The following is a 17,154-nucleotide window of genomic DNA, read 5'->3' as shown; positions in this document are numbered from 1 at the left end:
TAAGAGATGAAGTTCATTCTCACCATTTAACTTACATAAGCAGCACCAATTGGGGGACAAACACCAGTTTGGTCTCTTCCTTTGGAGCTTATCGCATGTCTTAATGCAGCCGTAATACTCTTCCCAATAAAAAGCACTGACTCTAGGAGGAATGGGGAAACACTAGATTTCCCTAACAATGAAAGGAGAGTGGGAAGATGAGGAGGCTACACGGGAAATAAACAAAGATTTACAAGTGAAGAGCCCAACATGATTTAGAGTCCACACCCTACTATCCGTACCCCCATCCCCAAGAACCACAGAGTTCAGCAATGTAAGCAAATCAGACACACCGGGGATTTCAAATTCTCTAAGGTTTCTAGTGTAGCCCAAGTTTCAGTTCAACTCAAGAGGGGAAAGAGAGGGACTAATAAATTCTAACATTGGTCTACTTTTGAGATTGGAAAGAGTGTAAAGGGAGGGAAAGATCTCCTTCAAAGGGGACTCCCTGGGCCAAATATCTTCCCAAAACCTAATTTTTTGACCCGAGACCATGTCAATAGCTAATGTGGCTAAGGAAGACGGAAGAGAGTCATGGATGGATTTCCAAGGAGTAGCCATGGTAGCTCTATGAAGACAACCAACACGCCATCCATTGTTTGACAGCCCATGAACACTTTTTTTTTGACCAATACCATGAACACTTGGCACCACTTTATGCCAAAGTCTTTGACTTTCTTTTGGAAATCTCCATAGCTATTTACTCAACATGGCCAAGTTTTTTAATCTCAAATTTCCAATCCCTAACCCCCTTTTACTTTTGACTTTATCACCTTCTCCCAACAAAGCAAATGATCTTTCTTCCCTTTCCTAGGTTCCCACAAGAAGTTTCATAATCTTTTCAATTTTTTCACCACAACTTGGGGCATCCTGAAAACTGACATATAATATGTTGGTATAAAAACTGACATATAATAAACAGGAAGGTTAGCTAAGATGGATTTAAAGTTATTCTCCCTCCTAGAGAACTATAATTGCATTTCCATCCAGCTAGTCACTTCTCAAACATTTCCACCATTGGGTTCCAAAAGCCGAGTGATTCAGGGTTGTCACCTAAAGGTAATCCTTAGTATTTGAGTGGCCACTCCCCTTTCTCACACCCCAAGGAATCAGCCATATCTGATATCTCCCAACATATCTTCCTAAACATTAATGCCAACCAATAAGCTTTTATTCCAGTAAATCTTCAAGTTGGATACCTTCTCAAAAAGATTCACTACCAACTTCAAAATTTCCACCCCATCTCTATATTCTCCATCACAGGAGACTATGATATCATAAGCAAATTGCAAGTGAGTGACCAGAATTCTATCCCTCCCAACTGACCAACCTTTAATCAGCTGCAATCTATTGGCTCTAGAGATCAATTTGCTTAAAACCTCAGATACCAAGGTGAAAAGGAAAGGTGATAGTGGGTCACCTTGCCTAGGACCTCGAGTACCTTCAAAAAATTGACTACCGACCCATTAACAAGTATTGAGTAATGACTTGATTGCAAGCATCCTCTGACCCATTTACACCACAACTCCCCAAAGCCACATTTTCTCAAAATGTTAATTAAAAACTCCCAATCCACAAGATCGTAGGCTTTTTCCAAGTCCAACTTTTTTTTGGTGGTAAAATAAATAAATTTCATTAAAATGAAAAAGAAGTACATCCTTTAAGTGATAAGAAATCACCAAGAAGCAAGAGAACAACCAAAAAAACCTGATGATTGCTAGCTTATCAAAGACGATCCATATTACAGTATTACACAATTGAAACTCCAGCACTTCTCCAAGATTATCCCCCAAATCCTCCTTGAAACTTGACTGAAATCTGGTAATATCAACACCCAATCTGCAACAGATTTGCTTATTGCTGATACTAGCCTTTCCATTGACCACGACTTATCTTTAAAAATTCTTCTGTTCCTTTCCTTCCCAATATTCCAGCAAACTGTGAAAGGGATATGGCTCCAAATTATTTGTGCTTTCCTACATCCTCTAATCCTTGGCCATGACGAAAAGATTTCTGCAGGTGCTCTTGGATCAAAATCCTCAACCCCAAATATTGCTGTGAACAGCTTCCAAATAAAACCAGCTGTCCTGCACAGGTGACAAACATTTTCCTCCTGCTCTCTACAAAGAACACATGTTTGCCAACTTAAAGCCTCTCACTTTCAGATGGTTGGCAGTCAGAATGCTGTCCATTGCCACTAACCATTGCAAGTACTTCCACCCTTGGGGGCACTGGATTTCCCCAAACACCTCCAACTTGATCTGAGCTTGAAATAACCCTATATAAATCAAGATAATAGGATTTCACAGAGAATTTTCCATTTGAACACTCCTTCCACCATAACTGATCCCTTGATCGATCTGCAATTTTCATCTTCTCTAGTTTCGCCAGCAGCACAATACATTCCTCCACCTCCCTATCCAGCAAAGGTCTTCTGAACTTTGGGCACCATACTAACTGATCCCCTCTTCTCTCATAACAATTACTGGTAGTTATTTCAGCCTCAGTCAGCCTATACAGTCTTGGATATAACTCACTTTGTCTACATCACACCAGTCATCCTCCCAGAACCTGATTCTTGTTCCTTCCCCTACTGAAAAACATGTCAAACTTCTGAATTCCCGATTGAACTTCATGATCCCTTTCCAAACACTCACCCCATAAGATGATCTCACCTCCCTTGTCTCCCACCCGAACCTAACCACTCCGTACTTCCCAGCATAGTTTTCAAGGCGCCAAGGTGAGGCTAGGCGACCATGGGGCGCTCGGGTGCCTAGCCCTCGCCTAGGCGATGGAATTTAAAAATAAGGCTTGCCGATGGATTTCTACACCTTTTGAACTAGTTTTTTTTGGTTTTATGTATTCTGCACTTACTTTTGTGCTTGTATTTCTTGCTGTGTTGCTTCAAGTAGGCAAAACAATATATTAGAGTTGCAACTTCCAAGTTAGAAGTTAGAACTTGATAGAACTGAAGGGGGCGAAGCCCCTATTTTAGATCAACAATACATAGGGAACAAATACTAAAATAAAAGAAGAAAATGAAAAAGAAAAGTAGGGGGCGGAGCCCCTGTTCTAGACCAGAAAAGTTGGTGAAAAAATATTAAAATAAAAGAAGAAATATGAAGAAGAAAATTAGTCCGCCCCTGTTTCAGAAACCAATGATGAGAACAAAAAAAAGCTGAAAAAATGCAAGAAATTAAGAACAAAAGAAGGGGGTGGAGCCCCTGTTCTAGACCCAGAAAATCTGGTGAAAAAAAAAACTAAAATAAAAGAAGAATGTGAAGAATAAAAGAAGGGATGGAGCCCCTGTTCCGCCCCTGTTTCAGACACCAATAATGAGAAAAAAAGCTGAAAACATGCACTTAAGAACAAAAGAAGGGGGCGGAGCCCCTGTTTTAGTCCAATAAAATGATTCAAAAACTTGGAGAAAAGATAAAAAAGGAAGAGGAGAAAAATGGGGCATAACTACTGTTTTAAACCAGGAAACAGAGAACAAAACAGAAACTGATTAACTCACCTTGACTTTAGAGGACTGTGTGGGAACGATGGAGGGCTGTTGTTCTCTCCTCTTCCTCAGTTCGATTCTATTGTCAAAGTGAAACCCTCGAAGATTAATTTTGTTTTTACTTTCCTCAAAACAAAAGCATGATAACATGCAATAGGTTTTATTATAAAAACTAAAACAACCAATAAAATATTATATATTTTATATTTTTTATTTAATAAATATTTATATAGTATATATTTGCTTCAGCCCCCTAAGCATGCGCCTAACATAGTTGGCGTTTGGGCGAGGTGTTCTTTGAAAAGCGCCTAGTCGCCTAGGCGCCCGTCTAGGCATTGCCTTTGACAACTATGCTTTGCAGCCACCACTCTTCTCCAAAGAGAATTTTCCTCTCTTCCTAAACTGAACCTCCATAGCCACTTACCAATCAAGGCCTTGTTAAAGACCCTCACCCTCTACTTTGGTCTGCAAACCTTTTCCCAATTTACCAAGTGAATCTTCTTACCCCCTCCTCCTTCTCCCACCCATTCCCATAAGAAATCCCTTTGAATCTTCTCCACTTTTCCAGCAACTTTTGGAGGAATCTTTAAGAGTGACATGTAATAAGTTGGTAGGCTCAAAAGAACACTCTTAATTAGGGTAATCCTTCTGCCCAAGGATAGATATCTTGCTTTCCACCCATCCAACCTCTTTTCAATCCGTTCTATCATTGGTCCCCATAAAGTTCTTGAGTTTGAATTTCTCCCAATTGGCATCCCCAAATAAGAGAAGGGTAGCTCCCCAATTTTGCACTCAAAAGCCTTGCACGCTCCACCAGCACATCTCTTTCCACTTTCCTGACTCCAATCATTACACTCTTGGACAGGTTCACCTTTAAACCTATTAGAAGCTCAAAATTTGCTAAGATTGATCTCAAATTCATAACTTGATAAATTAAAGCATCCAGAAAAATTAATGTATCATCTGCATACTGCAAATGGGAGATGCATGGCCCATCTCTACCCACCTTGAACCTGCTAATCAGACCCAACTGACTACTCTTCTCCAACAACAATTGAAGCACTCCATAACCATCACAAATAGCAACATTTTCCTTCTTTCTTGATCTCTTTTGAGCCTCAATTCGCTTACTAACAATTAAATTATGATCCACAATTTGCCTATCTTGAATGAAGGCCCTTTGAAACTGAGAAATCAGAGATGGGAGTACCTTTTTCACCCAAGGGATAGGACTTTAGCAATGATCTGTATATGCTGGTTACTAGACTGATAGGTCTGAAATCCCTTAGATGGATAGCACCTGGTTTCTAGGGTTAGGGACCAAAGCTATGAAAGTGGAGTTAATCTCCGAGCTAATTTTACCCTTGCTATGGAATTCATTGAACACTCCAACCAAATTCGCTTTGATATCTCCCAGCAATCTTGATAGAAAGCCATTGTAAAACCATCAGGACCTGAAGCTTTAGATTTGTCCATTGAGAAAATTGCTTCCTTAATTTCCCCCTCAAATCTTTTTTCCAGGAGCTCCACTTGATCTTCTCTCAACACCTCCCATTCTAGACCTTCAATTGACCATCTCTCATTAAACTGTCTTTGAAAGAATGCTCTAAAATGATCCACCACTGTCTTGGCTATCTCGTTTTGATTTGTGATCTTAGTGTCCCCCACACATAATGAAGTAATTAGACTCTTCCTCCTCTTGCCATTTGCAATGCTATGAAAATATCTTGTATTCCATCTCCTTGATCCATCTCTCTCTAGATTTTTGTTTCCAACAAATTTCATCTCTTAAGAGGGGGCCTCTAAATCATTCTTCAAAGACCACCTCAAACCTTTGTCACTATCAGATATAGGACCATCCACCTCCTTCCTATCAATTTCCTAAATCTGAAAGATCAAACATGCTTTCTTTTCTTCCAATCTCCCGAGTTTCATTTTAGTCCACTCTTTTATTTTCTCTTTGAGCACCTGCAACTTCTTTAGGAACTTTTGGCCTTCCCATCTTGGAATCTAGATCTGAGAAGCCCACCACTCCTTTACCCTATCTTTAAACTCCGGGTGGGTAAGCCACATGTTTTTGAATCAGAAAGGGATTGGGCCCCCATCGAATCTCCTTTGAAACAAGCATATCGAGAAATGGTCTGAAGTAATTCTAGGCAAATTTCTTCCTAGCAAGTCTGTCCAATGCTCTTCCCAGTCTAGTGACACTTACAGTTTGTCAAGTTTAGAACATATCGAATTAGCTTGAAGATTAGGCCATGCAAATCTCAATTGCCCCAGAGAGAGATTTTAATCCAAAGGCCTCTATGAACTCATTAAATTTTAATATGCTTGTTGTGACCCTTCTACATCCGTTTGATTCTTCCACAATCCTGATTATGTTAAAATCTCCCCCTTGACACCACAATCCTTCCCATAGTCCTCTGATGTTTGCCAACTCATCCTAAAACAGATTTCTTTCTTTGTAAGAGTTTGGCCCATAGGTCCCATACACATTTGTGTGAGAACCCATTCAAACCCATCATGTACATTCCTTAGTTTTATAGACATTAAATATTTACCCACCATCTCTTTGATGCATTGCACGGCTTCATCCCTCTAGATTGTTATGATACCCCCCAAAGCTCCCCATGATGGGGCAAAGTTCCACCTAATATTACTCTCTCCCCAAAAGCCTCTGATCCATTTGCTATCAACCTCCTGGATTTTGGATTCCTGAATAAGCACTAAACAAGGTTTTTCTTTCCTCAACGTTTCCTTGATTATTCTTCTCTTTGTCGCACTTCTTAAACCCTTCAAATTCCAACTAGTGATCTTCATGGTCTCAATTGATGTTTATCCCCAACCCTTAGCTACCTACGGCCTCCCTTTCTTCTCCTACTGAATTCCTTATCCCCTCGTACATCATTAATAAGTTTTTCAACTTCATTCAACTTCCTCCTTTTCTTAACCCCCTTCCCTTTACCTGCCTCAAAATGTCCTTTATTTTCCGTACCAGTCCCTTGTTTTGTCTTAGAAAGCTCTAATTCTTGGTACACACCCCACAAAATTTCCCCTTACACCATCCACTCCCCCCTTCAGGCACAACCATGGGCATTCTAGGAACAATGATGGAAGCTGGTAAGTCTGCAAAGGCAATGAAAGGGAAATCAATACTCAAAATCAAACTATTAGAGTTACAAAGATTACCCGAAGAGTGTGAAGGAGCTTGCACAATAGGCAAAGAGGTTTTGTTTCCCTGTTCCAGCATAAGGTGCCCCTTTTTATTTAATTCAGCCCTGTCTGAGTGAGAGTGCAACATACTTACTCCAGCCTGAGTCAACATTGCATTTGTTACTTCAATCGGATTTGCTAATAAGGTTAAATGGTTTCCTTGAAAATCCTTTGTCCAGTCATCCTGAGCTTGCTGCTTTAGTAAGTCTGGTTCCTTTCCTTCTTGATCACTAAAAGGTCCCAACTACAACTGGCGGGAGCTGTTTAAACCACTCCTATAATGAAGTTGCACCTTTGTAATATTTTTTGTGCAAATGAGAGGCGTTTTAAGAGAACTTGACTCCCCTGTACTCCTTGTTATTCTTTTATTTTTTGGCTAGGAAGATCACCAGTATGAGTACCACTAATATTTTCCACTCTAATAGTGTGTCTAGGCACATAGGGGTGGATTTGAGCCGAGCCGAGCCGAGCCGAGCCGAATAGTACGAGGCTCGAGCTCGGCTCGCCAAAGTAGTACAAGGCTTGAGCTCGAGCTTGGCTCGAGCTCGGCTCATTTATTAATCAAGCCAAGTCAAGCTTTTCACGAGCCGAGCTCAAGTAGCTCGTGAAGAGCTCGGCTCGTGGGCACCCCTAGGCACCTGTTGTCTTCTTCGTCCAAGCATACCTGGATTGTTTCTTCCAATCTGCCAAAACTTGAGCACTCTTTTGAACAGTTAACATCTTCAGAATCACCATAGCTACTCCATTCATTTGCAATATCGCCTCTCCAATCCGCTTTGCTTCTACAATACCATGGATTGGGTTTGTCTTGGAAGGAGGGGTGTTTCATCCATTGTAGCTGATTAGACTTCACTCCCTGTTGGTTCACAGAGGTTGAAGGGGACAAAATTGGACCCAAGTTACCGTCACCCATTGACCTGCCTCCATAATCCCACGTGACTTTTATGTCATCCCAGAGGTTGGGTTTTACATTTAAATCGATTAGGAGGTTCTAGTGATTTAAAAGGGATGCCTAGGTGCAACACTTTCAAAAGGCGCATGCCTGGTGTGCCTAGGTGTGCACTTGATGCGCCTTGTGCCTCAGCCTAGGCATGTGCCTTTGTTAAATTTTTACGCTTTTTTGCTCTTTTTTGAACCTAGCGGCTGGGCCAGGGGCTTTGCCCTCGGACCCCCGACCACGCCCCTCAAGGCAAGCCCAAGCAAGTTCATGTTATAATTTTATTTGCCTTTTTAGAAGATATTTTATTAGGATAAATGAATGAACAACATTAGCAAATAGGGGGACCCTAACATGGACTTGTTTGGGCTTGCCTTGAGGGGCTTGGTACAAAGGCGGTTCATAGAATCAGGAATGCAATATGTTTTACATCACATGAGCTACTTGAAGTAATGCAATTGAGGGAAATTTTTTTTTTAATAAATAATTGAAGGAAAAAATTGATTGTGGGTTTTACATGCTTGAAAATGTTTTTATATGTTTGATTTTATTTTTAAATTTTCATTTGAATACGCTTTAGATGCTATGTTTATGTATTTTAATTTTAGGTAATAGGTTTTTCAAAACATTTATTTTAAAATTTAAGTTCACATTTTTTGTTAATATTATGTTCAATATCTTTTTATTTTTTACATTTTTTTTTGATTTTTGTGCCTTGCTTCAAAAAAGTAAGCGCCTCACCTTCCGCCTTGCGTCTCAGGCACAAATTGCCCCTTGCACTTCTTTTGCGCCTTGCACTTTTAGAACACTGGGTGGTTCGCCCTTGGGCCCTTTTCTTCCCCACCCTTATTCTTTGCTTTCCGTAGAGCCTCCACGTAGGATAAGTTACCATCAATCTTGGCATTCCTTTTAAATTCAAATACTTTTTGAAAATTAGAACCAACAGCCTTGTTCAACGATACTTATAATTTAGCTGGTGCCATATAATTAAGGCTTTTCTAAGTTGAGTTTGCCATTGTATACTAGTACATAATCTTGATTTTGTTATTTAATTATCATTAAAAAATGAAAGCTTATAAAATTCTTTGAGTTGCTGATAAATGTTTTGAAAAATTAAAAAAAATGAAAGCTGCTGATTATAGGCTTAGAGTTGGTAGATTTTTTTTAAGGGAAGGATCCGGGTACTTTCTACATGTTATGGCCATTTCCTTTTGACTTTATTAAATGTACGGGATTTGCTAGATACTTTAGTGATGCCTGGAACTTTTATACAGAAGAAATTAAAATTTTGGTGGATATATAAAAAGCTTTGTAATATTTGAAATTTTGGAATTTTGTTTTTTAGGCATTTGTATTATGCAGTGAAATGGAAATGTTGGTTCTCTAGTCTAATCTTAGTTGACTATGGACTACTATTTATTCATGGATTTAGTTTAAATCCTAAACCAGTCTCAATAGAAAGTCAAAGTCATTTTTATTAGCTACATGCTTACATGTTAAATTATTTTGGTGGATCCTAGATGTTAATTTGTTATCTAGAGTTGTGAGGTAATTCTCCGAGTGTTGTTGAAAGCTGAGTTTGGCATGTCTGCAGACTTTTGAAACTGAATACCTTCCTTTATATTATACCCAAAAGTTTGTGCAACAAGATTAGAAAAAATGATAACTAGTAAAAATATTTTCATCTTAGACCATAATGTAAATTTGGATATTCGTTCCTCACACATTGAAATTGGTTATCGAGCTTTCTTGGTCTTAAGTGTAGAATCTGATGCATTTCAGCATTTGAAAGATTTGGATGTCATAATCTCTCACTTTCCATTCATAAGATCTCTGCTTTAGATTTGAAGAAATATGTATCATAACTTACATTTCGAGTTAACTAGAAGGCATGGATTTGTTATTTTTTTGTCCATTGCTCATTTAGAAACATCAGGTTCATGTTTGGATTATTTGGTGTATTAGCTAAGTAGGAGTGGTCACTGTTTTATATTTGTAGGGGAACTTAGAAATTTGGATTTTGTTTCAAAATTACTTGCATTCTTCCTTCTAATGCATGCCATTTGGGTGCTTGTGCTTACATACTTTCTTTCAGGTTTCACGCATTCAGCTTTTGCTTTAGGATATGAGGCTGGAATCAACAAGAGTCCCATTGATGGTAACTTAGTTCCACCAGGTGCTCTTGTTACATTTGTTCAGAAAGGACTTCAATATCTTGAGCTGGAAGCAAACTTGAGTAATGTACGTTTAACATCATTTGTTTCTTTTTCTTTCTTGTAATTAATTGCTTCTAAAAATTCAGTTCTCTATCAAAGAAAGATGTAACTTATATTATAAAAAAAAATCAAAGATAAGCATCTTAACCTGATACTCAACTGTCTTAATCCTAACTATTTCGGGGTTGGCTTATGCATCTTACTTTGATAAATTTCGAAGGTTTTTATGTTGATTCTTGCTTGTTTTAAGCTTTCCAGAGTGATGCAGATGTGGATGATGACTTCTCCTTCCTTCAACCTTTGGATCTTATTACAAAAGATGTCTATGAACTGCGTCAAATTATAAAAGAGAAAAAAGAGAATCTTCAAAAGGAGAGGGCAAAGGATAAGGAAAAAGAAAAGGATAAGGAGCTTGATCGGGAACATGAACGAGAACGAGGGCGAGAAAGAGAGAAGGAAAGACAAGAAAAGGAAAAAGAACGGGAAAAGGATAGGGAGAGGATAGAAAAGGACAAGGAGCGAGAAAGGGAAAAAGAGAAGGAAAAGCAGCATGAGGATCACATTGATAGAGAACAAATTAGAGATCGTGAAGATAAGAGTACCATCAAACCGGAAGACAATGGAGTTTGTGGAGGTAAACTATATGATCCTATCTGTCCAGAGACTCTTGAGTTATTCCCCAATATTTGGACCTACCAAATCCTAGCTTGGTATGGTGGCTTTTTAGCCAACTGAAACGTAAGAAATATTGACAATTTGAGCCTTTTAGGTTAGGTTTCTAATTAGAAAATAGAATCCTTATTTGTTCAGCTATGCAGTAATTAGAAACAATATCATTCATGCATGGATCTTGTGTAAACTTGCTTACGCAAGATCCATGTATTGGGGAAGGCTTTTTTCTGATTAGTTTCTAATTATAAAGGCTGACCATGTTTCTTTTGAAAGCAGCTTTATGGTAGCTTCCCCTCACTAATTAGGTCTATAATTATAATTTATAAAGACTGACCATGTCACCTTTGGGGTGGAGTCGTAGCTTTGGCAGAATGCCATTCAATTTTTCTCCTTAATTCCATGGGTATCTAAATTCACATCCTGAGAAATTTTGTTTGTTTGTTTGTTTGTTTGTAGTAGACATCCTAAGAACTCTGAAACAATTCTTTGTGCATTTGATTTCATTTGGTTGTCTAAACTACTTTATACATGCTTTAAATATAATTTTTACTCAATGTACTTTTGTCTTTAATTGAGGTTATATGGGGTAGGGCTTCTGCTAACTACGCACATTTTAACATTTTCATGATTTCATCGAGTAGGGATACATTGGCATTATGTTTTAAGTTGCTGAATTAGATGGAAAGATATTTTTAGAATAAGCAATTTATTTTTCAAAAAATAGAAATAAAACCCTTTACTTTTTAAATTAGGGGGGGATATGAAGGAAGAGAGCTGTATGCCTAAATATATTATGTGAGTCCTCATTTTTTGGTTCTCTCTCTATCCTTTCCCTCACATCATTTTCTCATTTGTCCCCATAATTTGTTTTTGTTCTAGCCTTTGGAAGCTATTCCCTAATAAATATTCATCAATTTTTCTTCTCTATTCTATTTAGTGTTTCTTAATTTTGAAAATAAAAAATCTAGCTTAATTAACCCTTCCAATCAAGGCAGGATTTGTATCTGGTAATTAAATAGGTATTTGTTTCGCATGTTTGCATAGGTAACTCCAATTTCTTCTGATAATGCATCTTCTCTTGGAGAATCACAAAACCTTCATGGATTTAACAAGCATCTAGATATAAAATATATGCACTTTTGACTTAATACAATTGTACTTTACAAATTTCTCCAAAAATTTATATATGCATGCATACTTTCATTCTGACTACTCACATATTAATACTCTTGTATGGGAAATTATCAAATATTTTTTTGATCTGTTTGCTAGGGCCAGAACCAATGGATATATGTGTAAACTCCCCATCTTTGCCTTGCGAAATTCCTAGCTCCGATGTAGCTATTTTGGAAGGACATACTTCTGAGGTTCGGTGTTGCCTCATGTATTTTCTTTCTTCCTCCAGTTCACATTTTATGCTTTTTTATTAATTCTATACCAGTATGCTTTCTATTGCTTTTCATAAAGATTCTCCCCTTGCTTGTTTTTACAGGTTTTTGCTTGTGCATGGAGTCCAGCTGGTTCACTTTTAGCATCAGGGTGGGTACATATCTGTTGCTTTCATCTTTCATGCCCTTGCAATTTAAATCTTACTCTCTCTTTCTTTGTTCAATAATATGGTGAGAACTTTTTTATCAGCAAATTAATTTCACTTATTAAGTAACTGAAACAAAGTAGAAGTGTTTTAGCAATTCAGTAGTAGACCTGGGCCGGTCTTGGGCTTGGCTTTTGCCAAAATGGTGTAAAGTTGGGCCTGAAGCTCAGCCCTTGAACAGGTCTATTCAGTAGCCTAGATTACATCAAATTACAACTTTGCCCAAAATAAAGTAGGTCTATCAGCTCCTTGTTTTGCTAGAACATTTGCCCATCCATTTGTTGTATTTTTTATCCAGCCATATTTAGAACTAAACCTCTTTGCAAGGAGATTGTTGAGTTGGTCCGAGTTGTTTTTTATTTAGTTAGGAAGTTGTTGGGCTTTAGGCTCATTAGTTTATGTTTTTTTAAGTTGTGACTGTTCAGCTATATTAGTAGCCGCCCTACTAAGGGCATCCTTGTAATATTTCATCCTTTAAGTTAAGTATAAATATAATGAAAGGTAGGCTGCTAGGTTTAATTCTGAATCCTGGTTGATTTCCTACTCTTTTCTTCTTCTCCTTTCTTCTCTACTGCTGAAATCTTTATCTTCCCCCTCTTTCCTTTCACAAGAAACTCGACTAAATCTGCAATTAGTTATTTCTATTTGGTATCAGAGCGGGCTGAAGGTTCCTTGAAGTTATTCTCTCATACAACCCTAGATCGACCGGCTGCATGGTGATTTAAGAGTCTGATCGAAACTCTCAGGTAAGCCCAATTTTTGAATTTTTTTGTGGATCTGTGTGCCCTGTAGCTGGTTTAGGGTTTCTCATCAAAATCAGGAAAAACTGGAGAAAGGGGAATAGTTCTGTTTCTGTTGGACTCTTCAATTTTGATCTAGGAAGTGGTATCCTAATTTTTTAGGGTTCCTTGGAGTTTTTTGTATGGGGCGATTCAAGTCCTGCCTGATTTGGAGGCTTCTAGAGAGAGCAGCTGCCTCTTCTCTCTCTTCTCCCGTCCTACAGAAAAGGAATCTTTTGTGGGAAGAAAGTCTAGGACACCAGAAAGGTGGTGTTGGTTCCAAAAAGTGTTTTGTTTGATCTTGTTGCAAATTTCAGTTATTTTCTTTACATTTTTTGAGAAGCATGGAGGGTCACAGAGTTGAAAATAAGCCCGGGAGTGAAATGAGACCAGTGAGAGGAGGTGCTGGAGACCCTTTCGGGGCTGGGACCATTACTACAGTTAGGTTGGATGGTGCAAATTACTTAGAATGGTCACAATCTGCAAAGATGGCCATTGGTGCTCATGGGAAATTAGGGTACATCACTGGTGAAGAGGTGAAACCTGAAACTAGCAACTCCCGGTGGGTGCAGGAGAATTATATGGTGATGACTTGGTTGTGTAATTCCATGTTGCCCCATGTAAGTAAAAATTTTGTGGGCAAATACAGCTAAGGAAATATGGGATGGGGTTGCAGAAACCTATTCACAGAGGGAGAATGTTGCTAGGGCTTATCAGTTGAGAAATCAAATTATTTCTACAAGGCAGAGAGATAGACCTGTTGCGGCCTATTTTTCAGCCCTTAAAACCCTGTGGCAGGAGATTGACCATTTAGAGACATTTGCTTGGGAAACCACTAAGGATGCAACTACCTATCAGAAACATCTAGAGAAGTAAGGGTGTTTGAATTTTTGCTGGCCTTAATCCTGAGTATGATATTGCACGACAACACCTTTCCAGGGACAGTGTTACTCTCTCCCAGGCATATGCCTTTGTGTCAAGGGAGGAGTGCAGGAGAGATGTGATGATGAAAAACCTTATTCCTGATCAGTCTGTCATGGTAAGTGCTGTGAAACCTAAACAAAGTGGAGATCGGGGTGGCAGTGAAGTCAAGATGGAAGATAAAAGAGATTTGATCTGTGACTACTGTAAGAAGCCTAAACACACAAGAGATACTTGCTGGAAGCTTCTGAGTAGATTGAAAAATAAGAAGGGAAATGCACACATGGCAGTTACTGGTGACATTCTGGCCCCTCCTACTACAACTTCTTTGGAGTTTGTTGCAACTGCTGTAGTAAGGGCCGAACTTGAGAGGTATGGGCTACTTCTGAACCAGCGGGATACAACCAGTTCCAGTTCAGCCGCAAGCGGACAACAAGTTACAGGTGGCACTAGTGGAGTCCACTCTACTTTCTTTGCTTACACAAGTAGTTCACACGTCACTGCAAATTATGTTTCTACTTCAGGTAAGGAGGGACCTCTTTGGATTATAGATTTTGGAGCCTCAGAGCACATGACCCAGAGCTCTACTATTTTTTCAACTTACCAGTTCTGTTTTGGCAGAGATAGGGTCTCTACAACTAATGGATCCCATGTTCCTATTGCTTGGAAGGGATCTGTTAAGATTAGTGATTCTATTTCTCTACCCTCCATCCTTCATGTTCCCAGATTGGGCACTAATTTGTTTTCTGTTAGTAGTTTGACTAAGAACTTGAACTGCTCAGTAATTTTTTCTCCTGGTCATTGTATTTTGCAGTATCTAGATTCAAAGAGGACGACTGGGAGTGGTCGTGAAGTAAATGGAATCTACCTCTTGGATGTACTTCCTCATCAGATCCATCATGTCAGTAGGGATAGTGAGTCAGGGTCTGTGGGTCAAATTATGCTTTGGCATAATCGTTTGGGCCATTTACCTTTTTCTTCTTTGAGTTTTTTGGTTCCAAAACTTTTTGAGTCTGTTAGTTTTTCAAGTCTGGAGTGTGAAGGTTGTCAACTTGGAAAGCATTGTAGACATTCATTTAAACCTAGTAATAAAAGATGTTATTCTTTTGATGTTATTCATTCGGATGTGTGGGGCCCTTACCATGTTCCTTCTATGGGAGGCTATCGATATTTTCTCTTATTTGTGGATGATTTCTCATGATACTCGTGGATTTACCTGATGAGATCCCGCGATGAAGTACCATCCTTGGTGAGGCAATTTCATCAGATGGTACTAACACAGTTTGGAACAAGAATAAAGGTGTTCAGATCCGACAATGCCAGGGAATATTTTGAAAGACACCTTGCCTCATATCTGTTAGAATATAGTGTTGTCCATCAGAGCAGTTGTCCCTATAGTCCACAGTAGAATGGTGTTGTAGAAAGGAAGAACAGACACATTGTTGATATTGCAAGAAGCACGATGATCACATCTACAGTTCCAGTTCGGTTTTGGGGTGATGTAGTTCTCACAGCAGTATATCTGATGAACAGGGTGCCCTCTCGTATACTTGGATTCAGCACCCCATTCAGTCTCCTTTTTCCTCAGGGGGAGATGTTTCATATTCCTCTCAGGGTGTTTGGGTGTGTCTGTTTTGTACATATCCTTGGTCCTCACCGTTCGAAGCTTGATCCCAAGGCAAAGAAGTGTGTTTTCCTTGGATATGTAGAGAATCAAAAAGGGTATTGCTGCTATGATCCAGTCTCTGGGAGCTGGTATGTTACCATGGATGTCACCTTTTTTGAATCCACGTACTTCTTCTCAAAGAATCCTTCTCAGGGGGAGTGTTTTGGGGAAGTGAGTCAATAGTCTATTCCTCTCCTAGTTCCAGTCCCTGTGTCTACTCCTGTGCTTGACCACCACCCTATGTCACCTACCTTGCCACCTCCTTTGCATTCTGTTTCTCAGCATTACTTACGACAGAGACTTCACAAGGAGGTTGGTTCCACTATAGCAGAACTCACATCACTTTTTGTTGATTCCTTGGAGACTCCAGATTCGGATGACATGGATTCAGGTATTCGTCTTGGTCCCGCTACTGTTTCAGTACCCATTGATTCTACTAACATTGCTACAGATAACCTTGATCACTCTATTGCTCTCAGAAAAGGGAAGAGAAAGTGTACTGCTCATTGTATTTCACAGTACTTATCCTACAGTGGACTTTTTCCTTCCTATCGTGTTTTTCTTTCCTCTCTTGATGCAGATGGGTTTACATAGTAAAATATAAGGCAGATGGAAGTATAGAAAGGTACAAGGCAAGACTTGTTGCAAAAGGGTACACACAGACCTATGGCATGATTACTTAGAGACCTTTGCACCAGTTGCAAAGATGACCTCTGTTCGGATATTTCTTTCTCTTGCTGCCTCATACTCTTGGCCCTTGTTTCAACTTGATGTGAAGAATGCTTTCCTAAATGGGGATTTGCAAGAAGAAGTGTATATGGATCTTCCTGTTGGTTTTTACAATGATATTGAAAAGGGAAAGGTATACAGGCTTAAGAAGTCACTTTATGGCTTGAAACAATCTCCCGGAGCATGGTTTGACAGATTTAGAAAGGCCTTGATTGCTTTTGGCTACACTCAGACTCAATCCGATCACACCTTATTTGTGAAGCGAAGGGGATCTTTGGTGTCAGTTCTAATTGTTTATGTGGATGTTATTGTTGTCATCGGGAATGATCTAAGTGAGATTGATTGTCTGAAAAGGAACCTACATAAAGAATTTGAAATTAGGGATCTTGGAGAACTGAGATACTTCTTAGGCATTGAAGTTGCAAGATCAAAATATGGAATTTTTATCTCTCAAAGGAAGTACGTCTTGGATCTTCTTCAAGAGATAGGGAAGCTTGGAACAAAGGCAATCAACACCCTTATTGATCAAAACCATAAAATCAATGCATTAGAAGGTGAATCAATAAAGGATGTTGGGAGATATCAGAGACTTGTGGGTCGGCTGCTATACTTGTGTATGACAAGACCGGACATTTCCTATGCAGTAAGTCAATACATGCATGTTCCATGAGTCTAGCATTGGGAGGCAGTTGACAGGATTCTTGCCTTGTTGGGGGGGTAACCTTGTCTCATGGAAGAGTAAGAAACAAACAGTGGTGGCAAGATCAAGTGCTGAAGCTGAATATAGGGCCATGGCACATGGAGTTTCAGAACTTCTCTGGATCCGTTCCCTATTAGAAGAAATTGGTGTACAGGCAGAAGAACCTATGATGCTATACTGTGA

At 39.1% G+C, this 17,154-nt stretch overlaps 1 protein-coding gene across 2 annotated transcripts in view; it reads left to right on the top strand.

The window, feature by feature from the left end:
- Positions 1-17,154, top strand: part of HOS15 (WD-40 repeat family protein) — a 44,491-nt gene that overhangs the window by 3,786 nt on the left and 23,551 nt on the right. The window contains exons 2-5 of one of the 2 annotated variants that reach the window (XM_010273069.3): positions 9,790-9,935; positions 10,169-10,544; positions 11,855-11,949; positions 12,075-12,121. In XM_010273069.3, coding sequence (XP_010271371.1) covers positions 9,790-9,935; positions 10,169-10,544; positions 11,855-11,949; positions 12,075-12,121 — 664 coding nt within the window. Of the gene's footprint in view, positions 1-9,789; positions 9,936-10,168; positions 10,545-11,854; positions 11,967-12,049; positions 12,122-17,154 lie in introns of both variants that reach the window. The other variant, XM_088886936.1, reaches the window with a different exon arrangement.

The sequence above is a fragment of the Nelumbo nucifera genome, chromosome 5, assembly GCF_055504915.1.
Source record: "Nelumbo nucifera cultivar China Antique chromosome 5, China Antique-T2T, whole genome shotgun sequence".
In the NCBI taxonomy this organism is placed as follows: Eukaryota; Viridiplantae; Streptophyta; class Magnoliopsida; order Proteales; family Nelumbonaceae; genus Nelumbo; species Nelumbo nucifera.
This window is presented reverse-complemented; position numbering and strand designations above follow the sequence as displayed.